Source organism: Heterodontus francisci, chromosome 37 (assembly GCF_036365525.1).
Source record: "Heterodontus francisci isolate sHetFra1 chromosome 37, sHetFra1.hap1, whole genome shotgun sequence".
NCBI lineage: Eukaryota > Metazoa > Chordata > Chondrichthyes > Heterodontiformes > Heterodontidae > Heterodontus > Heterodontus francisci.
The window spans coordinates 14,369,862-14,397,754 of NC_090407.1; the positions used below are offsets into that span (position 1 = coordinate 14,369,862).

General features: G+C 45.1%; 1 protein-coding gene across 3 annotated transcripts in view; it reads right to left on the reverse strand.

Moving 5' to 3' along the window:
* Nucleotides 1–27,893, reverse strand: part of LOC137352076 (multiple epidermal growth factor-like domains protein 6) — a 392,916-nt gene that overhangs the window by 146,794 nt on the left and 218,229 nt on the right. Inside the window, exon 1 of one of the 3 annotated variants that reach the window (XM_068017150.1) lies at nucleotides 12,069–12,243. The exons of the other annotated variants lie outside the window; for them this stretch is intronic. Coding sequence (XP_067873251.1) covers nucleotides 12,069–12,222 — 154 coding nt within the window. The 5' untranslated portion in view covers nucleotides 12,223–12,243. Of the gene's footprint in view, nucleotides 1–12,068; nucleotides 12,244–27,893 lie in introns of those variants that run through there. 3 annotated transcript variants of the gene reach the window in all.

Below are 27,893 nucleotides of genomic sequence, written 5' to 3' on the forward strand. Positions count from 1 at the left end.
CGCACACGTGCAGTGGTCTCCTGGATTCGTTTTGCTTGTCTCAGGGGGTTGGGAGGAAGTTACCAGATTTTGTTCCCCAATTGGTCTCAGTTTTCAGCTGTTTCCTTGCCTCTCCCAGGAAATTACATGGCTTTCAAGTGGGGTGGGGAGTGTCTGTATTGTATTGCACAAGGCCGTGACAACTGTAAAGGACAGGCTGAATGGGCTAGTAGGTCAATTCTTGCCGTCATTTTTTGTGTGAGAGTTTCTGGCGTGAGTATGAGCGCGAGTGAGAGTATGTGTGTACACACATAATGTTTGAATGTTTTCACCTCTAAGGCAGGTCAAACGGAGGAAGTAAAGGTCTCTCCTCTCTCTTACTGGGTATTGAAACAAACCTTGATGTTAAGCTGTGGCGTGATGTTCCAGCCCCTTTAGCACTGACCGCATGCTACAGCTGATATTCAGCTGGTCCCAGATCTGCAGGTTATATTTCCACTTGTTTAAAAAGTACAATTTAACAGTAGTTTGGTCAAATGGAGCAAGTTTTTAGAAACATAGAAATTAGGAGCAGGAGTAGGCCATTCGGCCCTTCGAGCCTGCTCCGCCATGCATTATAATCATGGCTGATCATCCAACACAGTAACCTGTACTCGCTTTCCCCCCATATCCTTTGATCCCTTTAGACCCAAGAGCTATATCTAACTCCTTCTTGAAAACATACGTTTTGGCCTCAACTGCTTTCTGTGGTAGCGAATTCCATAGGCTCACCACTCTCTGGGTGAAGTAATTTCTCCTCATCTCAGTCCTGAAAGGTTTACCCAGTACCCTTAGGCTATGACCCCTGGTTCTGGACTCCCCCACCATCGGGAACATCCTTCCTGCATCTACCCTGTCAAGTCCTATTAGAATTTTATAGATTTCTATGAGATCCCCCCTCTCTTTTGAAGTCCAGCGAATATAATCCTAACCGACTCAATCTCTCCTCATACGTCAGTCCCGCCATTCCAGGATTCAGTCTGGTAAACCTTCGCTGCACTCCCTCTATAGCAAGAACATCCTTCCTCAGATAAGGAGACCAAAACTGCACACAATATTCCAGGTGTGGCCTCACCAAGGCCCTGTACAATTGCAGCAAGACATCCCTGCTCCTGTACTCGAATCCTCTCGCTATGAAGGCCAACATACCATTTGCCTTTTTTACCATCCGTTGCACCTGCATGCTTACCTTCAGTGACTGGTGTACAAGAACACCCAGGTCTTGTTGCATTTTCCCCTCCCTCAGTTTATAGCCATTCAGATAATAATCTACCCTCCTGTTTTTGCTACCAAAGTGGATAACCTCACATTTATCCACATTATACTGCATCTGCCATGCACTTGCCCACTCACTTAACTTGTCCAAAACACCCTGAAGCCTCTCTGCATCCTCCTCACAACCCACCCTCCCACCCAGTTTTGTGTCATCTGCAAATTTGGAGATATAACATTTAGTTCCCTCATCTAAATCATTAATATATATTGTGAATAGCTGGGGTCCTGGCACCGATCCCTGAGGTACCCCACTAGTCACTGCCTGCCATTCGGAAAAAGACCCATTTATTCCTACTCTTTGTTTCCCGTCTGCCAACCAATTTTCTATCCATCCTTTTCTTCCAAAAGAAATCCCATCAGAATCAGGATACTACCTTTCTGCAGTGGATCCCACCATTTGCAACGTTCAAACCAAATCAATCACCTACAACTGAGGCTCACTGCCCGATTAAACTGGAGCTAGCGTTCATTGTCAGCACCAGACGTTTTGACTGCTGTAGGTGGTTGGTCATTATCTCTGCATCTGTGTAAGTTCAGCCAACTGCACCTCAATGGCCCCAAATAAATACAAACCCAATTAAAGTGAGAGGAAGCAAAGAGAATTAGGGAATTAATCTGAACAATGATCTTTTTCAGATCTTGAAATCTCTTCAAAATAGTCTTCAGGATTGATATTAATTCCGTCAAATTCTTCTTTTACAAACATGGGTTATTAGGGAAGGCTTTCGGATGTGGCAGTAAATTAAGGACAATCATACAACTAAAGAGATTTGCTCACACGAGGAGAAGCTTCTGGAAGGTTAACTTGTCAACATTGTGCCCACTTCTGTAGATGGGAGCAGGAAGTTACAAAAGGACAGGAAGATTAAGTGAGTGGACAAAACTGTGGCAGATGGAGTTCAATGTGAGGAAGTGTGAAGCCATCCATTTTAGCTCCAAGAAAGACAAATAGGAATGAATATTTTCTTAAGAGCGAGAGATTAGGAATTGTGGAGGATTAAAGGGATTTAGATGTCCAGTCCCTTGATCAGACCCTATCTGGAGTACTGCATTCAGTTTTGGGCACCACACCTTAAGAAGGATATAGCGGTCTTGGAGGAATGTAGTGCACATTCACCAGAATGATACCAGGCTAAAAGAGTAAAATTACGAGGACAGACTGCAAACGCTTAGCTTGTTATTCCCTTGAATTTAGAAGGTTGAGGTGAGATCTAATCAAAACGCTTAAAATGATAAGATTTGATACAGTAGACATTTCTTCTGGTCGAGCAATATAAAGGGGCACAATCTTAAAGGGGTAAATAGATTTAAGTTACAGATTAGCCATGATCTAACTAAATGACAGAAAAGGTTGGCTTTTCTAGCCAAAATTCCTGATGAGGGCTGGAATTTTACACCCCCCAAACGAGCAGGCTGGTGGCGGGGCGGGCATAAAATTGAGTGGGAGGCGGGGGGAGGGGGTGGGGGGGTGCAGTCCCAACCTCCTCCTGCCCCCGCTACAATTTATGCAGGGCGGTGGCAGTGAGAAACGGGCCCGCCCACCCCAGGCCAATCAAGGCCCTTAAGTGGCCAATTAACTGCCACTCAAGGACCTCCACCTGCTGTCACGGGTATTTTGTGCCTGGCTTGCAGGCGGCTGAGGCCTCCAAAAGCCCGCCTGGTAAAACAAGGTGGCCTTCTAGTGGGCTGGTGGGTGACGTCCTGATTAGGCACCCTGTGCCCCACGAAGGGCACCCCCCCGAAACCCCAACCGCCCCCAAAGCACAACTCCCCTCCTACCCCCTATCCAACCCCATTTGCCTGACCGATTGTCCCCGACGAGGCCCTAAAAACCTACCGTAATTCCGGGGCCATCCTTCATCTTCCTTGCGATGGCTGCATGTAGTCCCAGCAGTGGCCACTGCTCCCTGTTGATTGGCCGGCAGCTGCATTAGGCGGGACTTCCTGCCTCAATGAGGTGGAAGTCCCGCCCAAGACCAATTAAGGGCCTGGGGAACGAAAGATCCTGGTCTGGCTCCCCAGGACTGGCGGAGTGCGGCATACCACCAACTTTTCGGCCAGTGGACGGAGCCCCCCGCCCAACGAAAAATTCTGGCCGAGGACCAAGCTCAGATAAAAGACTCACTGAACTCGACATCAAAGCCATTTAAGACCACCCTGTTCACAATTTTACCAGGACTCTATCCTCCATTATATCAGGATTGTTGGGGAATGGCACCAAACATATTAGTGACTCAATGGAATCTGCCAGAATCTTCACCAAGTATAGTGTCCTAAAACCTCATGGTGCTGATGTATTGGGCTCATTTATAGCCACTATTTCAGATGCCCTCTGCACTTCTCTATCTCCCAAATGTATATGTGTAGGACTTCAAGATGACAACATGTAATGGATTCAGGGAAGAGGTGAGTATGAACATTTTGAACATTGGTGCTGTTCCAATGTGCTCAAGTTGACCCACTGGGAGATGGAGAGAGATAGCCTTTTGGAACAGGCAACTAATGGGTCAATAATGATTGAGGTAAAGGGCAGGAAATAAGATAATATTGGCAGCAATATGTTGGAGGAACATTTGGAATTTCCTACTCTTGCTTCCTCTTCGTTAAGGCGGTGATAGACTTTGGAGGAGCACTCACGAGGGAAATCCACCTTTCGAGAGGACCATCTTTTTGGGGGAGATTGTTACATTGGCAGGCTGTGGAGAGGTATTTTCTCCTGCTCTTGCTCTCTGTCTCTGGAGGGTGTGTGCTATTGTCATGGTTTAGCAATGTGTTGCTTCTATAACAAAGCATAATGCCTGTCAATAGACATGTTTACTCGATTCAAGATTCAAGCTGCTTAGCGAAATTGTATAGAATGGAGCCTGCTGAAATAGGTTAGATGGTATTTACTGATGGAATAGCTTCCAGCACAGTACAGCAATCACACTGATCTCCAGTTGAGCATGTAGCTTGGCCAACGTGATAACCAACTCTCTCCTGTATTTTAATAAACTTGTCCCCACTACATCTACCCACCCCCCCCCCACACCACCATCCTCCCTTTCCTGTGGTGCCGACTTTTCTGGGATACAATGCCAAGGCTGGCACCCACTTTCCTTTCTAACCCGGGTGCTCAATTTTCATGTGTAAACCTGGTTAGAGTGTCAGAAGGCTGACTGTTGAGGTGACAGCAAATCACAACTGAACCCTAACTTTTCCTCACCTGCACCTGCGGGACCCCAACAATGTTGATTGCTCCACCTGAATTTGGTAATAAAATGTTTTGTGTCACATCTGGGATGGAGAAACTCGATTTTCCATCACAAATCTGGCTGGATCTTCTATGTTGTATTACCTTTCCCTCCTGGACAGTCTCTTTCTCCCTGTCTCTCCCTGTCTTTCACTCTCTGCTTCTCTTTCTCTCACATCCTGTCTTTCTCATCCTCTTTTTATCTCTTTCTCTCCCTCTTTCCCTCTCTCATTCTCTCCCTCTTTCTCTCGCACCCTCTCTTTCTCTCCTTCCTCTCTCTCTTGAAATATCAGACATAAGAGGCAGCTGAGAGTGTTTAAAAATGCCATCAAATCTGTCACCCGACAACTGTCAAATCAACATGTTTAAGGGTAAGTTATTATTGTAAGAACTAAACATCCCAAGACTTAAGAAAATATTAACTTGCATCCTAGCTTCTTCAATATCACATCTATATTCATGGCTTTCCATCCAGACCTTGCCACGCTCCTTATTCAAATAGTAAAGAACTTCCAAGATTTCCTCTCTTGGGTTCACCCTTCCTCTGATTTTCTGGTTGTTGTGCCCTCTCAGAGACAAGGAAATTAATTTTTTTTTAAGTGTCAAATGCCAACAACCGTTTAGAACACAGAAGAAAAAAAATGCAATCCAAGATTTCAAATCAAATGAGAATTTTTTTTCTCTGGGAGGGTTGTTAGTCTGTGGAATTCTCTTCCCCAGAGAGCAGTGGAGGCAGGGTCATTGAATATTTTAAGGCTGAGTAAGATAGATTCTTGATTGACAAAAGAGTCAAAGGGTATAGGGGGTAGACAGGAAAGTAGAGCTGAGGCTATAATCAGATCAGCCATGCTCTTATCAAATGGCAGAGCAGGCTCAAGGGGCCGAATGGTCTACTCCTGCTCCTAATTCATATAGTCTTATGTCAAGTTCCACTTACCAAACCTGCTCTGGAGTCAGGAGGTCTACAAGAGGACAAGCAGAGCACATAGTTATGTCGCTGATAATGTGCACTTTGCTACAATTCCTCTACAAAGCCACCCCTTATTTATTTGTGTATTAAAACCTCACTGTGTATGTCTGTGGCATTCTTCACACACATAGAACAGAGACATGATACAAACGCAAACAGACTGAGGCTGTGTGAAACGTCGGCTCAATCAGAACTCAATTGCACTGAAAGTGTCTCAGTAACATCTACAAAGGCATAGGGTGGGAGGTGGGAGTTGGGTAGGACAGGCAGGGCGAGTGTTGCCAACTCTGCTTAGTCATAATCCTGGCGGTGTCATGACATGACCTCCCACCTCCAACTATCTCAACATGTTGCATCATCTGCCCGCGGCCAATTGGAAAATAAACATACCCTTAAGTTATCCAAATGGATAATTCCTGACTGTCCGTCAAACAGCCTAGTTTTGCCACCTCTGATATTTTTATAACTAATAAGCAGAAGTGTTCACCTAGGCTGCTCACAGCGATGTCCTGGAGATTAACCTATAATTCCTGGAGATTCCAGGACAATCCTGGAGGGTTGGCGAGATCCCGAGGGAGGGGGGAGTTTGGATCACCCTGAGAACTTATTAAAAAAAACGTGAATATGGCCAGGTTGAAGATCAAAGGGGTTTGCGACTGTCTTGACACATGTGGTACATGTCCCTAGGAACATAGCTGCTGATAACTGCACTGGTTGGAGGATCCACTACAAACACTGTACACATTATGGAACGGCAACATACAATTCCCAAGCCAACATGGACTATCTTGTGTTTCGGCATGTGGGAAAAGCATTCATATCATGGAATTAAAAAGTACCACAAACCAAAGCCAAAAACCACAGCAGAGTGGGAGACCTGGTGTTGGCTGTTTGATTAAAGCTGCAAGATGTGAGGGGGTTTCCACTGGGAAACCCAATGGCACCAATAAAGTTGGGAGCAAAAAATAAAAAGTGGAGCAAATTACCACAAAAAACAATCTGATGAAGGCCTAAAACTGGTGGATGGACAATCATGAGTCAGGGGTTCACAATTTCCCAAAGAGCAGAATCTCCCCTCAACCTTCTTCTTTTGCCCTTTAAATTAAATTCCACCTGTAGCATTTGCATAGCAACCCTGGACATCCATTATAAATGGGGCTGATTTGGAAGTGGAGCAATGGCTAGAAAAAGGAGCAGGAGACATAATGGCATCACTCCCACATCATTACAATAACACTATGAAGTTCCTGTCTGTTGAAGACAAGTGCTACCTAAAAAAAGATATAAATTTATACAATGTCATTCATAGCCTCAAATACCCTAAAGCGCTTTACAGCCAATGAAGTGTAGCCACTGTTGTAATGTAGGAAACACAGCAACTAATTTGAATGCAGCAAGATCCCACAAACTGCCAAGTCCCCCCTCCCCCATCCCCAAGAGTCAGCTTGTGAGCAACTCAAATGGATCCAATTCTCCTTCAGCATCTTTAACAGTCTCAGCTGCATTGCAAGGAGTTTGTTTTTTAAATCTATATTTGTTCTTGTGATGTGGGCAATGCCACATTTATTGTGCATCCCTTGTTGCCTTGAGGCTATTAATAATTAACCACATAGTGTGGGACCAGAGTCACATGTACGCCAGACATGAAAGGTTGGCAGGTCCCTAAAGGACATCAGTGAACCAGTAGGATTTTTACAATAATCCAACTGCTTTATCTGGTGCCAGCCCATAAATTAGCAGAGGGGAGGTGGTGGCAGTGGCGCAGTGGTAATGGTAATGTCAATGTCACTAGACTAGTAACTCAGAGCCCTAGGGACATGGGTTTGAATCCCACCACGGCAGATAGTGGAATTTGAATTCAATTAAAAAATCTGGAATTATAAAGCTAGTATACTGGTGATCATGAAACCATTATCAATTGTTGAAAAAACCCATCTGGTTCAGTAATGTCCTTTAGGGAAATAAATCTGCTGTCCTTACCTGGTCTGGCCTACATGTGACTCCAGACACACAGCAATGTGGTTGACTCTTAAATACCCTCTGAAATGGCCTAGCAAGCCACTCAGTTGTATCTAACTGCTACAAAGTCTAAGCCCGGATAGACCACCTGGCATCAACCCACTGGAAATGACAACGACAAACCCAGCGCTGTCAACACTGCAAAGTCCTCCTTATTAGCATTTGGGGGCTTGTGCCAAAATTGGAAGAGTGTCCACAGACTAGTCATGCAACACAGTCATACTCACTGAATCAAACCTTGCAGACAATGTCCCAGACACCACCATCACCATCCCCGGGTATGTCTTGTCCCACCGGCAGGACAGACCCACCAGAAGTGGCGGCACAGTGGTATACAATCAGGAGGGAGTTTCCCTGGGAGTCCTCAACATTGACTGAGGACCCCATGAAGTCTCATGGCATCTGGTCAAACATGGGCAAGGAAACCTCCTGCTGATTATCACCTACCACCCTCCCTCAACTGATGAATCAATGCTTCTTCATATTGAACAACAATTGGAAGAAGCACTGAGGGTAGCAAGGACACAAGATGTACTCTGGGTGGGGGACTGAGTGGTAACACCACTCCTGGCCAAGTCCTAAAGGACATAGCTGCGAGATAAGGTCTGCGGCAGTTGATGAGCGAACCAACAAGAGGGAAAAACCTATTTGATCTCGTCCTCACCAATCTACCTGTCGCAGATGCATCTGTCCATGACAGTATTGGTAGGAGTGACTACTGCACATTCATTGTCCTGTCTTCACACTGAGGGTACCCACCATTGTGTTGTGTGGCACTACCACCGTGCTAAATGGGATAGATTTCAAACAGATCTAGTCACTGTCCATTCATGGGGCACTGTGGGCCATCAGCAGCAGCAGAATTGTATTCAACAATGATCTATAACCTCATGGCCTGGCATACTCCCCATTCTACCATTACCATTAAACTGGGGACCGACCCTCGTTCAATGAAGAGTGCAGGAGGGCATGCCAGAAACAGCACCAGGCATACCTAAAAATATACCCAAGCAGCATGTTATAGACAGGGCTATGCAATCCCACAACCAATGGATCAGATCTAAGCTCTGCAGTCTTGCCACATCCAGCCGTGACTGGTGGTGGACAATTAAACAACTGACAGGGGGAGGAGGCTCCACAAATATCCCCATCCTCAAATCGGGGGAGCCCAGCACATCAGTGCAAAAAACAAGGCTGAAGCATTTACATCCATCTTCAGCCAGAAGCGCCGACTAGATGATTCATCTCAGCCTCCTCCTGAGGTCCACGGCATCACAGATGCCAGTCTTCAGCAATCCAATTCACTCCACGTGATATCAAGAAATGGGTGAAGGCACTCGATACTGCAAAATCTATGGGCTCTGACAAAATTTCGGCAATAATACTGAAGACTTGTGCTCCAGAACTAGCCACGCCCCTAGCCAAACTGTTCCAGTACAGCAACTACACTGGCATCTACCCGGCAATGTGCAAGATTGCCCAGGTATGTCCTGTGCCCAAAAAGCAGGACAAATCCGACCCGGTCAATTACCGCCCTGTCAGTCTACTCCTGATCATCAGCAAAGTGATGGAAGGGGTCGTCAACAGTGCTATCAAGCGGCACTTGCTTAGCAATAACCTGCTCAGTGACACTCAGTTTGGGTTCCGCCAAGGCCACTCAGCTCCTGACCTCATTACAGCCTTGGTCCAAACATGGAAAAAAGAGCTGAACTCCAGAGGTGAGGTGAGAGTGATTGCTCTTGACATCAAGGCAGCATTTGACCGAGTTTGGCATCAAGGAGCCACAGCAAAACTGGAGTCAGTGGGAATCGGGGGGAAAACTCTCCGTTGGTTGGAGTCATACCTAGCACGAAGGAAGATGATTGTAGTTGTTGAAGGTCAATCATCTCAGTCCCAGACATCAATGCAGCAGTTCCTCAGGGTAGTGTCCTAGACCCAACCATCTTCAGCTGCTTCATCAATGACCTTCCTTCAATCATAAGGTCAGAATTGGGGATGCTTGCTGATGATTGCACAATGTTCAGCACCATTCGCAACTCCTCAGATGCTGAAGCAGTCCGTGTAGAAATGCAGCAAGACCTGGACAACATCCAAGCTTGGACTGATAAGTGGCAAGTAACATTTGTGCCACACAAGTGCCAGGCAATGACCATCTCCAACAAGAGAGAATCTAACCATTGCCCCTTGACGTTCAATGGCATTACTATCGCTGAATCCTCCATTATCAACATCCTGGGGGTCACCATTGACCAGAAACTGAACTGGAGTAGCCACATAAATACCATGGCTACAAGAGCAGGTCAGAGGCTAGGAATTCTGCGGCGAGTAACTCACCTCCACTCCCCAAGACCTGTCCACTATCTACAAGGCACAAGTCAGGAGTGTGATGGAAAATTCTCCACTTGCCTGGATGGGTACAGCTCCAACAACACTTAAGAAGCTCGATACCATCCAGGACATAGCAGCCCGCTTGATTGGCACCAAATCCACAAACATTTACTCCCTCCACCACCGACGCACAGTGGCAGCAGTGTGTACCATCTCCAAGATGCAATGCAGCATTCACCAAGGCTCCTTCAACAGCAACTTCCAAACCCATGACCTCTACCACCTAGAAGAACAAGGACAGCAGATGCTTGGGAACACCACCACCTGCAAGTTCCCCTCCAAGCCACACATCATCCTGACTTGGAACTATATCACCAGTCCTTCACTGTCGCTGGGTCAAAATCCTGGAATGCCCTTCCTAACAGCACTGAAGATGTACCTACACTCCAAGGACTGCAGCGATTCAAGAAGGCAGCTCACCACCACCTTCTCAAGGGCAATTAGGGATGGGCAATAAATGCTGGCACAGCCAGCGACACCCACATCACCAAACGAATAAAAAAAATTTAATTACATTTCCCAACTTGTCACAGCAGGATTTGAGCTCATGACCTCAGGAGTACTAGTGCACTACCATAGCTATGAGGCTGCTGTACCCTGAGTCTCTCAGTGTTGGTAGTGCATGGGAGCCAGGTGTGACTGGCTGATAACCACACGCCATAGTCTGACACCAGGAAAGATCGCATTGGCTGATCGGACCATGGCTGATTCATGGTGAATGGATTGTAATGGATCTGGAGACCTGGGTCTCACAGAAATTTATATTTCCCTGCCCCCATTTTTCTCCCCCAGTCTGACGCCCTGCCTCCCATGAAGGGGCTGACTCCTTCCTGGAGTATGGTCTCACTGGCATTGGACACCCTCACTCCCATGGTCATTCTTCATGCATGAGCCTAGGCCATGGACATTTGACTGCAGGAGGCACCACAGCCGAGTCTGATCCTGTTTCCTAATGTGTTACAGGGAAAGAACGGGGGAAAGGGAGTGGAAAGAGTGGTTTCCAGCATTGCACAATGGGCCAATAGCCCCTCCTGTTCTGTAGCCTCTTTGATCTCTGCACAGATGCATTTCCCACCAGGAATTATTGTATGGTGGAGTGGGCAAGTCCCTCCCTAGTTCCAAGGGCATTGAGGTCAATTCCAGTGCCTCGGAGCTAAGCTTAGCCAACCAAGCAGAGACAAGAGTTGAACCCAAGACTGTCCTGGTCTTGTACAGATCAGTACCACACCAGCTGGGCATTTATACACTGAGCTGTTGATGTTTAGACTCAGCAGAATGTCATTAAATTATAACTATTACAAACTTTTATGCAAATGTTTTAAAATTCTTAACCAGATGGGAGTGGTTGAAAATATTCCTTCCAATAATTGCCTTCTCCTTGAAGGGAAATTCTCAAACATTTAACCAATGACAGTGCTGTTGTGCCCCTGCACTATCCAAACAGCTTTCCTGCAGATACTATACAAACATATGGAAAAGACCAGCTGGTCCATCAAGCCTGCTGCACATTCCACAATAACTGGAGCATCGTGACTAGACACGTCTGACCCTCACCCTTGCAGCCAAGTAATCTCCTTGGAGAGGCAAAAAACAGGGGGAAAAAGTCCAAGGCAAATAAAGGAAAATAGAACTGAAAAGTTCCTCTCTGACCCCCTCAAACCAATCGAAACCAATCCAGGAGATCACACACACCAACACTGAATTGATCCACATTGGACTGACCAGATGACAGCTGTGGCTCAGTGGTAGCATTTTCACCTCAAAGTCAGACACCTGTGGACTCAAGTCCCACTCCAGATCAAGGCTGGTAGTACCGAGGGAGTGCTGCACTGTTGGTAGTGTCATCTTTCAGATAAGCCATTAAATTAAAACCCCACGGCACTATTTCGAAGAAAAGGAAAGTTCTCCACAGGTGTCTTGGGGCCAATATTTATCCCTCAACCAACATTGCTAAAAAAAAATTATCTGATTATCATCACACTGCTGTTTGTGAGATCTTGCTGTGCACAAATTGGCTGCTGCATTTCCCTACATTCAAAAGCTTCAAAAAGTACTTTGTGGGCTGTAAAGCATTTTAGGATGTTCTAAGGTGGTGAAAGATGCTATATAAATGTAATTCCTTTCTTTATATGAATGAATGGGAAGCAGGTTTCAATGCCTACTTACCCGGAGCCTGCTCCACGCGATGGTTGCTGTATGATACAAAACACGAGTAGCAGTTCTTCCTGTGATAACGGTAACGGACGCCTGACCCAGATACGGTGGCCAAGGCGAAAAGCAACGAGCACAGCGTAACCCACGACCCCTGGACGAGCCTCATGTCCACCTTCAAGACAGAGAAAGCTGAAACCAGTGGCAAGTTTCTCTGGCACTAAAAAGGCTGATTCACTCAGCCAACCAACACCGCCCCCACCCTCCGCCCAACACTGGAGAGAGAGAAATGTCAAGTGGGGAACAGCAAGTTAGAAGCAGCATATGGAGCAGCTGAGAAGCAGCTGGTGCCTGCAGTACCCAAGCCGTCAAAACGACTTCTGTCTTTTCCTGCTACTGTCCTCAGTAGAACCTAAATGGGCTGTTGGAAGATCCTCCTCCTGCTTTAACAGTGTCTCAGCTTTGGGCAGGCCTCCCCAGGTAAGGATCCGCCCCCTATTTCTGTCAGCAGTCCACTGCTGAGCAAAACAAAACTACTCGCAAAAAAACAAATCACATTCCTTAAAAATTAAGACAATAAAGGAAAATTCCTGTCTGATGCCTCTCAAGCCACAGGCCATTTGGTCGAAGCTGCTTTGAAGCTGAACTGGGATCTCAGCCTGGACTGTTATGCAAAGAAAAGATCCAAACCTGTACAGCTCACTAACTCCACAACCCAGAGAGGATTCCCACTCAAACCTGGTCCAAGGATTTCTTTTTTTATTTATAAATATTTCTTTCTGCTGCTCTGTGTAGTGTTGGCGTGTTCCGCAAGAACCCACAGCAATGGTTGTTGCTGGTTTTCATGTTAAAAGGACTCCAGCATTTTTTACATTCAAAACTGTTAAATAGAAAACAGATGCTCAGTTATTTTTTTTTCTTGATTACCAAATCCACGAATCATTCAAACAAGTGCGATGATCTCTGGATAGAGACAGAAAGAGAGAGAGAGAGACCAACAGACAGAGAGTGAGAGAAAGAGGAAGAGAAACAGAGAGACAGAGAGAAAGACAGTGGCAGAGAAACAGAGATGTAGAGACAGAGTCCAAGAGACAGAGAGAGAGAGAGAGATACAGACAGACAGAGGGAGAAAGACAGAGACAAAGAGGGAGAAACAGAAAGAAACAGAGACACAGAGTGACAGACAGGACAGAGAGACAGAGACAAAGACAGAGAGAGAGGGAGAGACAGAGAGGGAAGGAGAGACAGATAGAGAGAGAGAGAAAAACAGACACAGAGAGAAAGGGAGAGACAGAGAGGGGAGAGACAGAGAGAGAGAAAGGTTGAAACAGAAAGACAGGGAGAGAAAGAGAGAGGGACAGAGGAAGTCAGAAAGAAACAGAGACAGAGAGCCAGAGAAGGAGAGATGCAGGGACAGGGAGAGAGAAAGGGAGAGAGAAAGAGAGAGAGAGAGAGAGAGACTAAGGTAGAGGGAGAGAGAGAGGGCTCTGGCAGTAAGTAAATTACGACTGGGTGCATGCAGTTCACTGTCGCCATTCACACCACTGGCCTCATCAAACATCCTCAGAGTTCCTTTAAAGACTCTGGCAAGAAGCCAAAAGGCACTCATTCACTCAGCTGAGTCTGTGCCAGTATGCTGTGTTTACTGAGGGTCTCAGGACAGTATTCAGCGCTGACTGCCAGGGCCGAGAGGTCAGAGTTAACGATAACTCACACTTACATAACCGTGTTTTAGTTTTATATATATATATATTTTGTAAATCGGTTAAAACCTCCAATAAAGAGGCAAAGAAAATTAATTAGTTTTGAAAGGGCAAAAATAAATGGGCAGCTCAATCGAGAGATTTACACAGGGCTTTAGACTAATAGCACTGCGGAGAACAGACGGATCAACCAGCAACCAGAATCACTCGCTGTACCTCAAACTCCTGCAGGAGTCACAGAACCAGAGAAGCCATCAGATTCCCGGATAGATATTTGTATGAGATATTTAGTGGAAGAGTTATTTAGCGACCCTCCCCAGTGGCTTAGCAAGTAAGTCAGATGCTGTACCAAGCCACACAGGCCAGGAGGATTATCCTCCGTGATCTGTGCTGAGTTTACTGATCTCAGTCAGGGCAACAGCATAAAACCCAAGGCTAGAGAGTGGGGTGGGGAGGGTGGGGTGTGGGTGGGAGGGTAATGGAGAGAAATAAAGCAGCCAGAGTTTCAGCTCCTGATCACAATCCAGTGATTTCCCTGGCCAAGTTGAAGAGCAGATGGATGTGAACAGGATCAGGCTTGTGTGGGATGCCTGCCATTGTTGAATAGCCTATCACTACTAATTGTCATGCTTCACACATGAAGACTGCCACTTGGGTGTAGTGTTGAGTACTGCTGACATCTATGAAATTATACCACCATCAAGAGATGAAGGGAGAAAATTCTAAAAAGCAAAAAAATTACAACCAAACAGGGCGCTGCCCAAATTCTCTGGTAGTAACATATTAAGATGAAGAACATCGGTACCAGCAAATGGAACACCCGCATCGCTCTTCAGACACTCGGAAAATGTGTGTGGTGAGGCCAATCACCTGCTGAGATTCCCCTCCTCTCTTCAATGGGACTACTGCTGGCCACACGTTCCCCAGGGACAACATCGCAAGGCGGGGACAAGGCCAGAGACCCCAGTAAATTTCCCTCCCAATCCCCCAACTTACCCCCACTCCTTGGGGCTGGTGACAGTGAAAGCACTTTGCAGTTGCCTGATGGAGAGAAAGGGCCTTGGAGAGGCCTTCTCTTCCTTCCAGTCAACCCAGAGACTCATGTGATGAATACCCCTGTCTCAGCCAAGGCCTTTGGTGGATACCCAGAATCCAGCCTTAGTGGAGCTCTTGCCCCTTTAGGCTCCCTCAGCAAGATGTTCCGCTGGGTGTTTCCGCAGAGGAACTGATGGCTCCCTCTCAAGGGTTAGAAACCCTCAACCCAGGGAAATGGGTCAGGGAGGGCCTAAAGTGGATACAGGAGAGCAGGTAGAAGTTGTGCCCCACCAAAACTCTGCCCCAAAAACGTGAATTTCCCCCCTACCCACTCCCCTCTACCCCAAAGTTTCAGCAACAATCCCAGGTCACAGGCAGGTGCAGAGCCTGCCCCAACCTCAAAACAGTGACCCCTACTGGCATTTTCCATTTCCAACATTGACCATCAAGTCTAAGTGAGTGAACATCGTGATGTGAATTAGTGCTTTTTTTGTGAAGACTGACCAAATCATTTGACATAGCATCCGTACAACCAGCAGAAACATCCTCCCCCATCCGCTGCTTTATGTGACACCCAGCCCCAGAGATGAAAGGCCAGTGTCAATCACACTGCACCACCCAGTTTCCAATATTCTCTAGGTTTATGTTCCTACATTAGAACAGTCACTACACTTCAAAAGTATTTTATTGGCTGTAAAGCACTTTGAGACATCCTGAGATCATGAGAGGTGGTATAAAAATGCAAGTTTTTTCTTTCTATTAATTTATTGGATAAATATCAGTCAGGGCACCCAGGAGAATGCCCTTGCCATTCCTCAAATCAGTGCATGGGATCTTTTACATCCATCTGAAAGGACAGAAGGAGCCTCAGTTTAACACCGCCTCTGAAAGATGACATCTGACGGTGCAGCACACCTGCTGTAGTGCACTGGAGAATCAGCCTAGATTTTATGCTCAAGTCTCTAAAGTGGGACTTGAACCCATAATCTCCTGACTAAATGGTAAGAATGCTGCTAATGAGCCATGGGTGACCCCAAAGATGCAGTCTTTCTCTTTCTGTGTCTTGAGTCTCGCTCAGATTTTCCCTTTGTTTCTCTCTCTGGTTATCTCTTGCAGACCCTATGTTTCTGGTTGTCTCTCAGTCTTTCTCTCTGTTTCTACCATTCAGTCTCTCTCTAGGGAGATCATGCAACCAGTTAATAACTAGAAAGCCTTGCTCTCAGTTGTTCAATTGTTGTTCTCTGCATATCTTGTGCTCTATCACTCTCAGGCTGTCCCTCATTGGTGATAATGAGGTAAATTCAGTGATCATGTTCTCAGTAGAGGGAAGCTGTGCTTGAGATTGGACAACATCACTGCATCCCTGTCTCGCTTGCTGGACCCTGCTAGGATTTGGAGGGGGAGTGGGGAATTTTGTCTCATGTAGAGGGAGCTCTGCACCTGATTTATACTGTATAGCTTACCTGAGAGAGCTCCATCCTTGTAATGGGTGTAAAAACTCAAGCACAAAATCTGCCAAATATTATTTCCCCTACATGTACTAGAGTCAAAATAAAGGTCTGGAAATAATAATATTGTTTGAATATTTTGCTAAACAGCAAAGAAATCCAATCTTTTGTACCTCATTAACCCACAGGCTGTGAGCCCCATGTGTCAAAAATTGCTGGTTTGGTGAGACCTGATTCCAGCCCTGTGGAGATCATGCAACTTGTTAATGACTATAATGTCTCGCTCTCAGTTGTTCTCTGAGTATCTTGTGTTCTCTTGTTTTCTGGCTCTCCCTTTCTTTCTCTCTCTCTCTCTTATTGGCTCTCCCTCTCTCATTGCCTCTCTCTCTCTCACCCCCTCTCCCCATCTCTGTCACTCTCACTGTCTCTGCCTCTCTCTATGGTTGTCCCTTTCAATCAATTTGTAATTTATATTTGTCTCACTCTCTTTGCTTGTATCTCACAGTTTCTTTCTGTTTCTATTTGTTTTTCTCTCTAAGACCATTTCTCAGTCTCCCTTTCCCGGCTTGTCTCTTGCAGTGTTGCTCTATGACTCTGATAGTTCTCAATTTCACTCTGCCTCCTTTCGCTCTCTTTCTGTTATTGTCTCGCTTAATCTCTGTCTTTTTGTCTCGCAGTTTTTTCTCTGACTCTGTCACTCTCCATCAATGTTCCCTCTAAGCTGTGTGGTCACACAGCGACCTGGAAGATCCCATGCAGGCTGAGCACAAGTCAGCTCCTTTAAGTTACTACGTGTGCACAGCTGCACAAAAATTTAATTGGCCCATACAGAACAAAAAAAATTACAGGGAACGTTGCTCCCTATGTTTCTCTCTCTATCTCCATCTTTCTCTCTGGTTACCTCTTGCAGTTTCCCTGTCTCTGTGTCTCCAGTTATCTCTCATTTTTTTCCTGTTATTTGGTCTCTCTCTTCTCCATGGTTTTTAATCATTCTTTCAAATTTCTGTACACAAGCCATTTTTTCTGGGAAAAAAAACAAATATTCCAGCAGAAGTGCAGTTATATTCATTTAACAAGGATTAACACCACAACTGTCTATGATAAAATCCCACTGTAAACACTGCAGTGCTATTACACATTCCAAAACACTCAGGAACTGTAACCAGAAAAGCAAGCATCAGCCTTAAAGGGACTTCTCAACCTTTGACTATTTTACAGCCTTAAAGGGACCTGTCAAAATTGAAAATATTACAGCCTTACAAGGGAATTCTTAAAGCTGAACATTTTATTTGTCCGTGTTTTGCTCAATTAATTCCCCTCTCCAGGACAAGTTGGTGATCCTTCTCTGTGGAGGCAGACTGCAGGATTCAGCAACACATTCTGTCTTTCAACAATTAAATCAGCATGGGTGGGCTCAATGTTATACCAGCTCAGGGCTGCTGTGTGGAACCCAGGAGTCAGCTGTCACATGAATGTCTATGAAGGGGAGAGTTTCATTCATGCAGAAGGCTGTTGCAGACATGGAAAGTGCATTTCACACCTGCAGTCTGATTTCCCTCCTGCTATGTATTAATAGATAAATATTGGGCTAGATTACACCCAGGTGTTAGCAACATTGACGCAACCTAGCAAAAGGTAAGTATTGATTTAATTTGATCAATGTGAAAATATTCCCAACTGTGCTTCTTCATTGATTGGAAGGTGCAGTTTTGACTGAATCAAATGAACTAGGTTTATTCGGCACCGGTTGTGCTCCAGGTTTTCAAAGAGGCAAATGTGAGAAAAGTTTGACCCAACCTTGGACCTCCTGCTCTGCATGACTCAGGAACACCTTAGGCGGTGCACTTCCCAACTGGAAGAGATTCCTTCTGTTCTTAATAATTATTTTTGGATGGAGGAGTTGTTAGCTAGGTGCCCGACACAAGTGGAATCCCTTTGCCATATCTTCCAACCAAACTACTGCGAACTCCACACAGGGAGAGAGCTTTGTGTCCCGTATGGAATACACACACTCTTCCCTGACAGACACACACCGCTTACCTAAGGTCAGACAGCTGAGGCACAGGTTGGCTGAGGCAAGGAATAAGACCTCACTGATTACGCACAGGGGTATTGCTGGAGTTTAATCAACTTGTAGACATTCCACTGCTTATTGAGCCAGGGTGGTTTGTACGACAATCTGGCATCTTTCATGGTTATCTTCTGGTGGTAACCCACAAATGACCAGTTTTTTTTATTAGTTCAATTTCACAACTTGCCAGGATAGGATTTGGACTCTTGACCTGTACCATAACTACTAAGCTACTATACCCACCTAGGCAGGCATCTCCAGCAGTGCAGCACTCCCTCAGCACCGCACTGAATTGTCAGCCTATTTTATGCTTAAATCTAGTGACAAACACACAACCTTCTGACTCGGAGGTGAGACTGCGACCCATCCAGCCAAACTAAAGTTTATAGCTTTACTTACTCACAGTTTCACAGGATCCTGCCTACCCACGGGGGTATCAGCCTTGTTCATGAGTACTGCCACCTGCCTTGTTCAGGCATAGGGTTATTGAATCTGCCATTGAGGGTTGGCATGGTTCTGTGTCACCCAAGAGAGACTCCCACCCAGCTTCTCTCTTTTTCCCCACTCCCCAAGGTGAATAGACACTAATGGGTTATTGTTGTTTTGTTAAAAGTCTGGAATGCAATGAGTAGGAGCGAGGAGGGAGGGAGTAACAGGTTTATTGCATTACACAGACCTCATCATGAAAACAGGTAATACCAGCATCAAAGTGACAAACACATGGGGATTAAGGACCATGTTGACTTTAACCCATCTGTAGATCAGACCCTTTGATGTGGTCGCTTTGACTTTTGAAAGGTAATTGTTGTCAAATTACAGAGGAGATGCCCAGCTGCAGTCAGTTTCCCTGCAATATCCCCTTCAATTGTCCCTTTGCACACAGGGATCTATCGCTTGCAAGCCAGAAATTCCAGCTGACAACCTTTCCCCTGCCTGATGACCTCGCTGAGATGTTACAGACCAAGAAACTCCTAGCTTCGATCCCTGGTCTGTGCTGAGTTAGCTTCTCAGCCTGGGTGGCAGAAGGGATGCCACTGTAGGGATGGATTTTCCATTCCCTCATCGGGATGCTAAAGCAGGCTACAGCACTTCTGCTGCTGCACTAACTCAGCACAGGCTCAGGGGATTAAACTTGGGACCCCTCTGGTTTGTGTGGGTCAGTAGCACATCGCATTGAGTTACGCACTGAGCCTTCGAGGGAGCAATGTTCATCTCAGTGAGTACATACTCAGTGGGAATCCGGGTAACTGTGAACAGTTCACACTGTGTCCATCACACCATGGATTTTTGATTCATAAATCAGGCATTAAAATAATGCACGTGATCACGGGAACAGAGCAGGGCAGTCAACCCTCAATCTTCTTCTGCCATTTAATTAGTTCATGGCTGATCTGTACCTCAACTCCATGTACCCATCTTCAATCCATATCCCTTCAGATCCTTCCCAAATAAAAATCCATCGATCTTGGTCTTAAAAATTTCAATTGACCCCCAGTATCCACAGACTTTTGGGGAAAGCATTCCAGATTTCCACCACACTGGCTGAAAAAGTGCTTCCTGATTTCATTCTGAAAAGACGGTTCTAATTTAAACATTGAGCACTGCAACAATAACAACTTGCATTTACATAGCAACTTTAACGCAGTAAAACGTCCCCAACACCCAGCTCTATCTTACCACCTCACTCAACCCCTCCACTACCTCTGATTTGTCACACCGCTGTCTAACGTCCATTACTGATTGAGCAGAAATTTCCTCTGTTTTTGGTCTCCGCAACAAACTCCATTCCCTAGCTACCGACTCCATCCCTCTCCCTGGCAATTCTCTGAGGCTGAGCCAGACTGTTTGCAACCTTCGTGTTGTATATGAGCCTCCTTAAACCTCTCCCCATCTCTACCTCACTCTCCTCCATTAAAATGCTCCTTGAAACCTGCCTGATTAACCAACTTTTTGGTCACCTGACCTAATATCTCCTTAAATAAAAACAGCAAGTGCTGGAAATACTCAGCAGGTCTGGCAGCATCTGTGGAGAGAGAAGCAGAGTTAACGTTTCAGGTCCGTGACCTTTCATCAAAACTGGCAAAGGTTAGAAATGTAATAGATTTTAAGCAAATAAAGCGGGGGTGGGGGGGAAGAGAACAAAAGGGAAGGTGTGTGATAGGACAACTGGCCGGAGAGATTAACTGACAAGGAGCTCATGGGGCAATGGCAAAGACAGTGTGCTAATGGTGTGGTGAAATACAAAGTATTCGAGCAGAGAGCGTGCTGATGACAGAATAATGAACAACCCTAACCAAAAGCATCAACATGAAAAATCCAGTTTAAGGCAGGCACATGGTAAAAAAAAATTATAAAACAAAATAAAATAATAATAAAAAGGGCCAGTTATGGCCCTGAAATTAGTGAACTCAATGTTCAGTCCAGAAGGCTGGAGCGTGCCTAATCAGAAAATGAGGTGCTGTTCCTCGAGCTTGTGTTGATGTTCACTGGAACATTGCAGCAGGCCGAAGACAGAAATGTGGGCATGAGAGCAATATCTCCTAATATGGCTCGATGTCAAATTTTGGTTGGCGCCTGCTCTTGTGTCTTTATACGTCAAAGGTGCTATATAAATGCAAGTTGTTATTGATGTTGATGATTTCTATCTATGCTATTGAAATCTTTTATTAATTCAAACATCTCGATTGGGTCACCCCTCAATTTTCTAAACTCAAGGGAATACAAACCAAATTTATGCAAACGTCCCTTATAATTTCACCCTTTAAGCCCTGGTATGATTTTGATAAATTTACATTGTTTAGTTTAGTTTAGACATACAGCACTGAAACAGGCCCTTCGGCCCACCGAGTCTGTGCCGACCATCAACCACCCATTTATACTAATCCTACACTAATTCCATATTCCTACCACATCCCCACCTGTCCCTATATTTCCCTACCACCTACCTATACTAGGGGCAATTTATAATGGCCAATTTACCTATCAACCTGCGAGTCTTTTGGCATGTGGGAGGAAACCGGAGCACCCGGAGGAAACCCACGCAGACACAGGGAGAACTTGCAAACTCCACACAGGCAGTACCTAGAATTGAACCCGGGTCGCTGGAGCTGTGAGGCTGCGGTGCTAACCACTGCGCCACTGTGCCGCATCACATCTAACATTCCTTAGGTGTGGTGCCTGGAACTGAACCGATCCAGCAGGTGCAGATCATTGTGTAATTGTAATTGAAGGAGGGAACAGATACTGGGAAGAGTGAACTCTAAATAAATGCAGATTCGTGGCCGATTACTCATGTAGTAGGAATGGAAGGTAGCAAGCTCTGAACCAAAGTGACAAAAAGAGGTTCCATAATGGCTGCAAATTCCAACCTACCCTGTCAAAAAAGAAGGTAACCTAGAGCTATAAGCGTGTTGGTATCTGCACTAATTTTAGGACTGGGCTCAGAAGAAACCAGCTAATCTATCATTCCAACCAAAATCTCTGCTAATGAAGGAAGGAATGATTGAATGAGAAGCTGGATAACTCCTGTCCACACAGGCTGTTGCTGGATCTGCAGCTTCTATTATGAATTAGTCCCCAGTGAGCCAGGGATGCAATAACATCAGCAGGGTTAAGCTGGGCTTAATTTGCATTTAGTTCCAGACCATGTACGTAGAGAACCTGGAGTGAAAATAAAAACACTGTGTAAAGTGGCTGTCACTTACAGAGCACAGTTCTTAAAGGCTGTAGTTAGACTACAGTACCCAGTTTCCGGGGCCACACTTTAGGAAAGATGGCATGGTCACAGAGAGGGTGCAGAAGAGATTCACTGAGATGATCCCAGGAACAAGAAGCTTCAGTTATTCGGAGAGACAAAGAGAAATGTGGGCTCTTTTCATTAGAATAAATTAGGTTAAAAGATCAGAATGTTCAAAGTAATGATGGATCAGTTAAATCATAAAAAATTTCCACTGAGGCCACAAAGAAAGAAAGGCTTGAATTTATACAGTGCCTTTCAATAACTGCAGGACGTCCCAATGAAGACACACCTCTGACAGTACAGAGCTTCCTGGGTACTGCACTTGAGTATCAGCCTGGATTCTGTGTTCAAGTCTCTTGAATGCACAACCTTCTAACTGGGGTGAGAGTGCTACCCACTGAGCCACAGAAGGCTCCACCAGAAGCAGTGGTGGAAGCAGAATCCATAACAGCGTGTAAAGAGAAGTGGATAAATGTTTGAAAAATAATTAAGAGAGGAAAGGGCAGGGAGTGGGACTAAGTGGATAGCTCTGTCAGTGAACTGACACAGATTTTGTTGGCAGAATGGCCTTCCTCAATACTGTGAAATTCTATAGAACTCAGCAACACTGTGATTCTAGGTGTTCAGATCAATGGAACTGGTGTGGGACAGATGAGATGGCATATGGCTGGGGAGGCACAGGGCTTCACTTACAATGCAAGACTGATCAAGCGGAGGATGCGATACTTCCCAGCAAAAGAATGAGTCACTGCCCACCAAGTATACTGTATACTATATAAACGATAACATTTAGACAAAAAAAAGCACTCGACCTGAATGAATTGTTCCATCCTACAACTCTCCAAGGTATCTGTGCTCCTCCAATTCTGGTCTTTTGCTCATCCTCAATTTTCATCGCCCCACCACTGGCAGCCATACATTCAACTTAAGCTCTGGAAATCCCTCTGTAAATCTTCCCACCTCTCTCCCTTCCTTTAAACCACTCCTTAAAACCTACCACTTTAACCAATCTTTTGCTTGCCTATCCTAATATCTCCTTAAAAGCAAAATATGGCAGATGCTGGAAATCTGAAATAAAAACAAAAAATGCTGGAAACGTTCAGTAGGTCAGGCAGCATCTGTGGAGAAAGGAACACAGTTAATGTTTCAGGTCAGTGACCTTTCACCAGTTCTGATGAAAGGTCATTGATTTGAAACATTAACTCGGCTTCTCGCTCCACAGATGCTGCCTGACCTGCTGAGTATTTCTAGCATTTTCTGTTATTATTTCAAACATCTTATGTGGATTGGAGCCGAATTTTGCTTGCTAACGCTTCTGTAAAGCGCCTCTGGACATTGTACTTTGTTACAATATAAATGCAAGTTTATTTTATTTTTATTTTAGAGATACAGCACTGAAACAGGCCCTTCGGCCCACCGAGTCTGTGCTGACCAAAAACCACCCATTTATACTAACCCTATAGTAATCCCATATTCCCTACCACCTACCTACACTAGGGGCAATTTACAATGGCCAATTTACCTATCACCTGCAAGTCTTTGGCTGTGGGAGGAAACTGGAGCACCCGGCGAAAACCCACGCGATCACTGAGAGAACTTGCAAACTCCGCACAGGCAGTACCCAAAATTGAACCCAGGTCCTTGGAGCTGTGAGGCTGTGGTGCTAACCACTGCGCCACTGTGCCCACTGTTGTTGTATGCTCGATGTGAACCTGATACTGAGTCATAGATGGGGTGACTGATAGGAAATATGGAAGAGTTCTGTGCAGTGTGCTCGCTGTAATAATATAGTAGGAACATTTATAGGAGTTTCCTGACTAAAGTGTTCATTTCATATTAGTTTGAGCATGTAATTTAGAGTCATTCTCTTAACAATCAGTGTCTGACAATGTATCAATTAGGCAATCAGTTAGACTCAGACTGCATTAGCCTGGAGTCTGCAGGATGGAATCTGTAAGCAGTGGTTACACTCCTGCATATAAAGTTGTATGAAATCACAACAGTTATTTAATGTTGCCTGACAATAAATTCCTTAATCAGGTTCGGAAGAAGAAACTTTAAGGGGCTAAGGGTGTTAATTTATGAGGAGAAGTTACATAAACTTTGAATATAGGAGATCAAGGGGTGATCTGTTCAAGATGTTTAAAATGTTAAAAGGAATCAGTAAATACAGAGAAACTATTTCCTCTGGTGAGGGAATCAAGAACAAGGTGACATAATTTTAAAATTAGAGCTAGGCCATTCAGGAGCAAAATCAGGGAGCACTTTATCATAAAAGAGTAGTGGAATTCTCTCTGCCAAAAGGATATGGATGCTGGGAAACAATTGGAGCTTTCAAGACTTAGGTAGATAGATTTTGTTAGGTCAGGATATCAAGGGACATGGAGTAAAGGCAGATAAATGGTGTTGAGAAGCAGATCAGCCATGCTCTAACTGAATGGGTGGAGCTGGCCCAAAAGGTTGAATATTCTGCTCTTGTTCCTAATGTTCCTAACAGTCACCAGGTTTGGGCGCGAAACTTGGCAATCTGGTCCTTGAAGCCCTGGAAAGTCAATCCTAATGTTCTCATATTTCTTATTTGCTGCTTTGCCCTGTTTGAAGCTTGTGGGTTAAGAGGTTTGGAAATTGCTGCTCTTAGTGCAGTTGCCCCATTAATACATGAATCCATAAATCGGAACACTAGCATCATTTTAAACTGTATAAATGATACCAGGATCATTTTAACTGCTGGTGCTATATTTAAAAAGAATCGCTTTTTAAAAAAAAGCCCCAATGAATTTTCTCCCAGGTTTTGCTCGCAACAGAGTTCAAGATATTAATTCCTGGAGACTCCAGGACAATCCTGGAGGGTTGGCAACTCTAAGCTGAGTGCCAACCTCAAATAAACTGGCAGCATTCTGATCTTGAAACAAATACATCAACACACAGAGCGAGGTGAGGACCCACAGCCCTGGCAGCTGCTGGGTGTAAAACCAGTCACCAGCTGCACCATGAAGACAGCTCAAACATGCAGCTTCAGCCTTTCTCTCAAGAAGAGTCCAGGTCTCGGCAGGTAACCTTTCTCAGCCAGGCATGGAACATTAATTGAAGCAGCGGACCCCACAGCCACAAGTCAGAGCATCCCCCCATTCCCCCCAGACCTCTTGGGAGCACCATGTCTGTCGAGTTTCCACGTTATGTCTCTTTTTATTATTCAACTCCACTACCTTCCCATTCCCACCCTACCCACTGTGTTCTTTATTTCTAATCACATGTGAATGAGGTCTGTAAACAAGAAAATAAATAATGTCCATTGAAGGGACGTGGATTTAGAACTCAGCCTAGGCTTCAGTCAGCCAGCCTGCCTATGTTTGGTGAAATGCTGGACACACACCTGTATGGCGTGTGGGGCCCAATGATGTGGCCTACTAGTGCCACAAGTGTCACATGACCGCCTTCTGGGTCAGGTTCCTGGTCTCAGCCATGTCATCAGCAGTAGATCATGAATTAACTTGAGGTGTTTCTCCAAGCATTGGCGATCTGTCCTCCCTCCCCACCATGAGAGTGGTGTTGAACTGATCTCCCAGTGAGTGCAGTTGAAGACTTCTCCCTCCATGAGCAGAGTGAGCTTTCCCTCTTGAGGCGATCCATGAGTGGAATTGAGGTGATGCATGAATGAAGTCAGGGTGTTCCCATCAGATAAATGTAAGGACTTTGCATCCAGACAAGATTGAAAGGGATGAAAATCTTCTTGCTGGCTTAAAGTTCTTAAGTGAAGTGGGTTTGGTCAGTCTCAACCCAATTCCTAATGGGTAGGAGCCCACAGTACAAAACTGCACAAACTGGCTTTTAGTTGGCAGTCTCACTCAATGGTTACACAAGCAGCTGGGGTTGGCATAGCAAACTGAACTTGGGTCTAAGGTGGCTTAAGGTTCACTATTGGAGCAGCTTTACTCTACATCCCACCTACTGCTAAACCTGACCCAGTGCTGACAGTGGAGGGGTTTTACCTTCCTCAGCACTGACTTCCCTCAATTTGACGAGCGCAAGGTTCCCTCTGAGAAAAATAACAGGCCAAAAATGCTGTATAGTTATAGGGATAGCTGGGTGACAATCCAAGACCCTGAAAAAGATGAGAAAGATAGACGTAGTTGCGTGTCGTCATTCAGCCCATCTAGCTCATCCTTCCATAGAAACTCTGATAGCCAACATCACAACATGTAATTGTCTCCTGGATGACTCCAGTAGTTTTGACTCCAACCCCTACACAGAGACCATTCCAGGTATTTATCATTCTGCATGAAGAGGTACTTCCTGCCATTGGTCCAAACCTTGCCTTTTACCAGTTCAGTACTCTGTCTTCTTGTTTTTGGACTGCGGTTTAACTCAAAATTGCAAAAGTCACCATCAGGATTGAAAAATGACAAGGTAAATCAAAGAATTGTGGTTAGGTGACACCAACCTTCAGTTTACAAATGACTGCAGGAGGTAAAGAATTCCTGAGAGAGAATGAGTTGGAGATGGTGCCTGCGTGCATATAATGAATAACAGGCTATCTACTTAAGCCCGGAGTCAGAATTAAACACTGTACTCTGTCTTTGTCAACATCCTTTACAATTGTATCTCCAACAAGACTTCAGGGTTTTGTCCAACCTGGTAGTTAGAAATAAGGCAGTGGGCATGGGGTGGGGCAGGAAATCGCACGAGGAAAACAAATACAATACGGTACACAATATAAATTAGGGTTATCAACCCTCCCAGATTGGCCGGAGGTCTCCTGGAAACTGAGGGCGGGTCTCCTGGGCGTTTCTGTTAGCAGAACAGGAGAGAAGTACTTTCTAGTTGGCTTGTTTAGCCCACATCCGTACTCTGCATTGCTGCTGGTGGATAAATTCTAAATTCACCAATAGCTGCTCAAAGAAATTCCCCCAAGCCTATTTCAAGCAGTAAAAGTCTGTGCAGTGAGAATATGCAGCCTGTATTGCGGGACAGAATTTGACAGCAGCATCAAGTCTTTGTCGTTATGGAAGGGGAGAGAAACTCCTTCTTAAACAAATTCTTTATTTCTCATCTTTGGCAATGCTTCAATTTTAAAATTCTCTTCTCTGTTTTCAAATCCCTACATGGCACTGCCCCTCCCCATCTCTATAATCTCCTGCAGCTCAACAGCCCTCTGAGATCTCCGTGCTCCTCCAATTCTGGCCTCTTGCACATTCCTGATTTTTGTCACTTCACCATTGGTGGCTGTGCCTTCAGTCACCTAGGCCTGGAGCTCTCCAATTCCCCTCCTAAACATCTCCACCTCACTACCTCTTTTTCCTCCTTTAAGATACTCCTCAAAATATTCCTCTTTGACCAAGCTTTTGGTCATCTGGACTAATATTTTCTTATACACTCAGTGTCAAATTTTGTTTGCTTACAATTCTATGAAGCACGGGGATTTCACTACATTAAAGGTGCTATATAAATGCAAGTTGTTGTTATTATAGCCTCAATCCATCAGAGAATGGTACGGATTTTGTTCTGTGGAAAAGCGACTTTTCTATTCATGCTTCGTACTGACAGCAGTCTAGTCTGACAGTCCGCTCTGCTGTACAATGCTGTCAGTTCGGACTGGGAGCTAGTAATAATTCTGCAGGGCAAGGATACAGCGCCATTATGCCTGTGATCAGCTGTGGCATTTAGCACAGCGCAGTCTTTTCTTTTATAGTATGTCTTGGAACAATGTGATCTTTCTAACATTGCTACACTGCCTTGTTTTTAGGTACAAAATTACTTGTTTGAGACAGAAACAGTTTGGGGAGACAGTATACTGACAAGGACATAATTCCTGTGATTGTTATGTATGTTGAAATCTTAAAACGA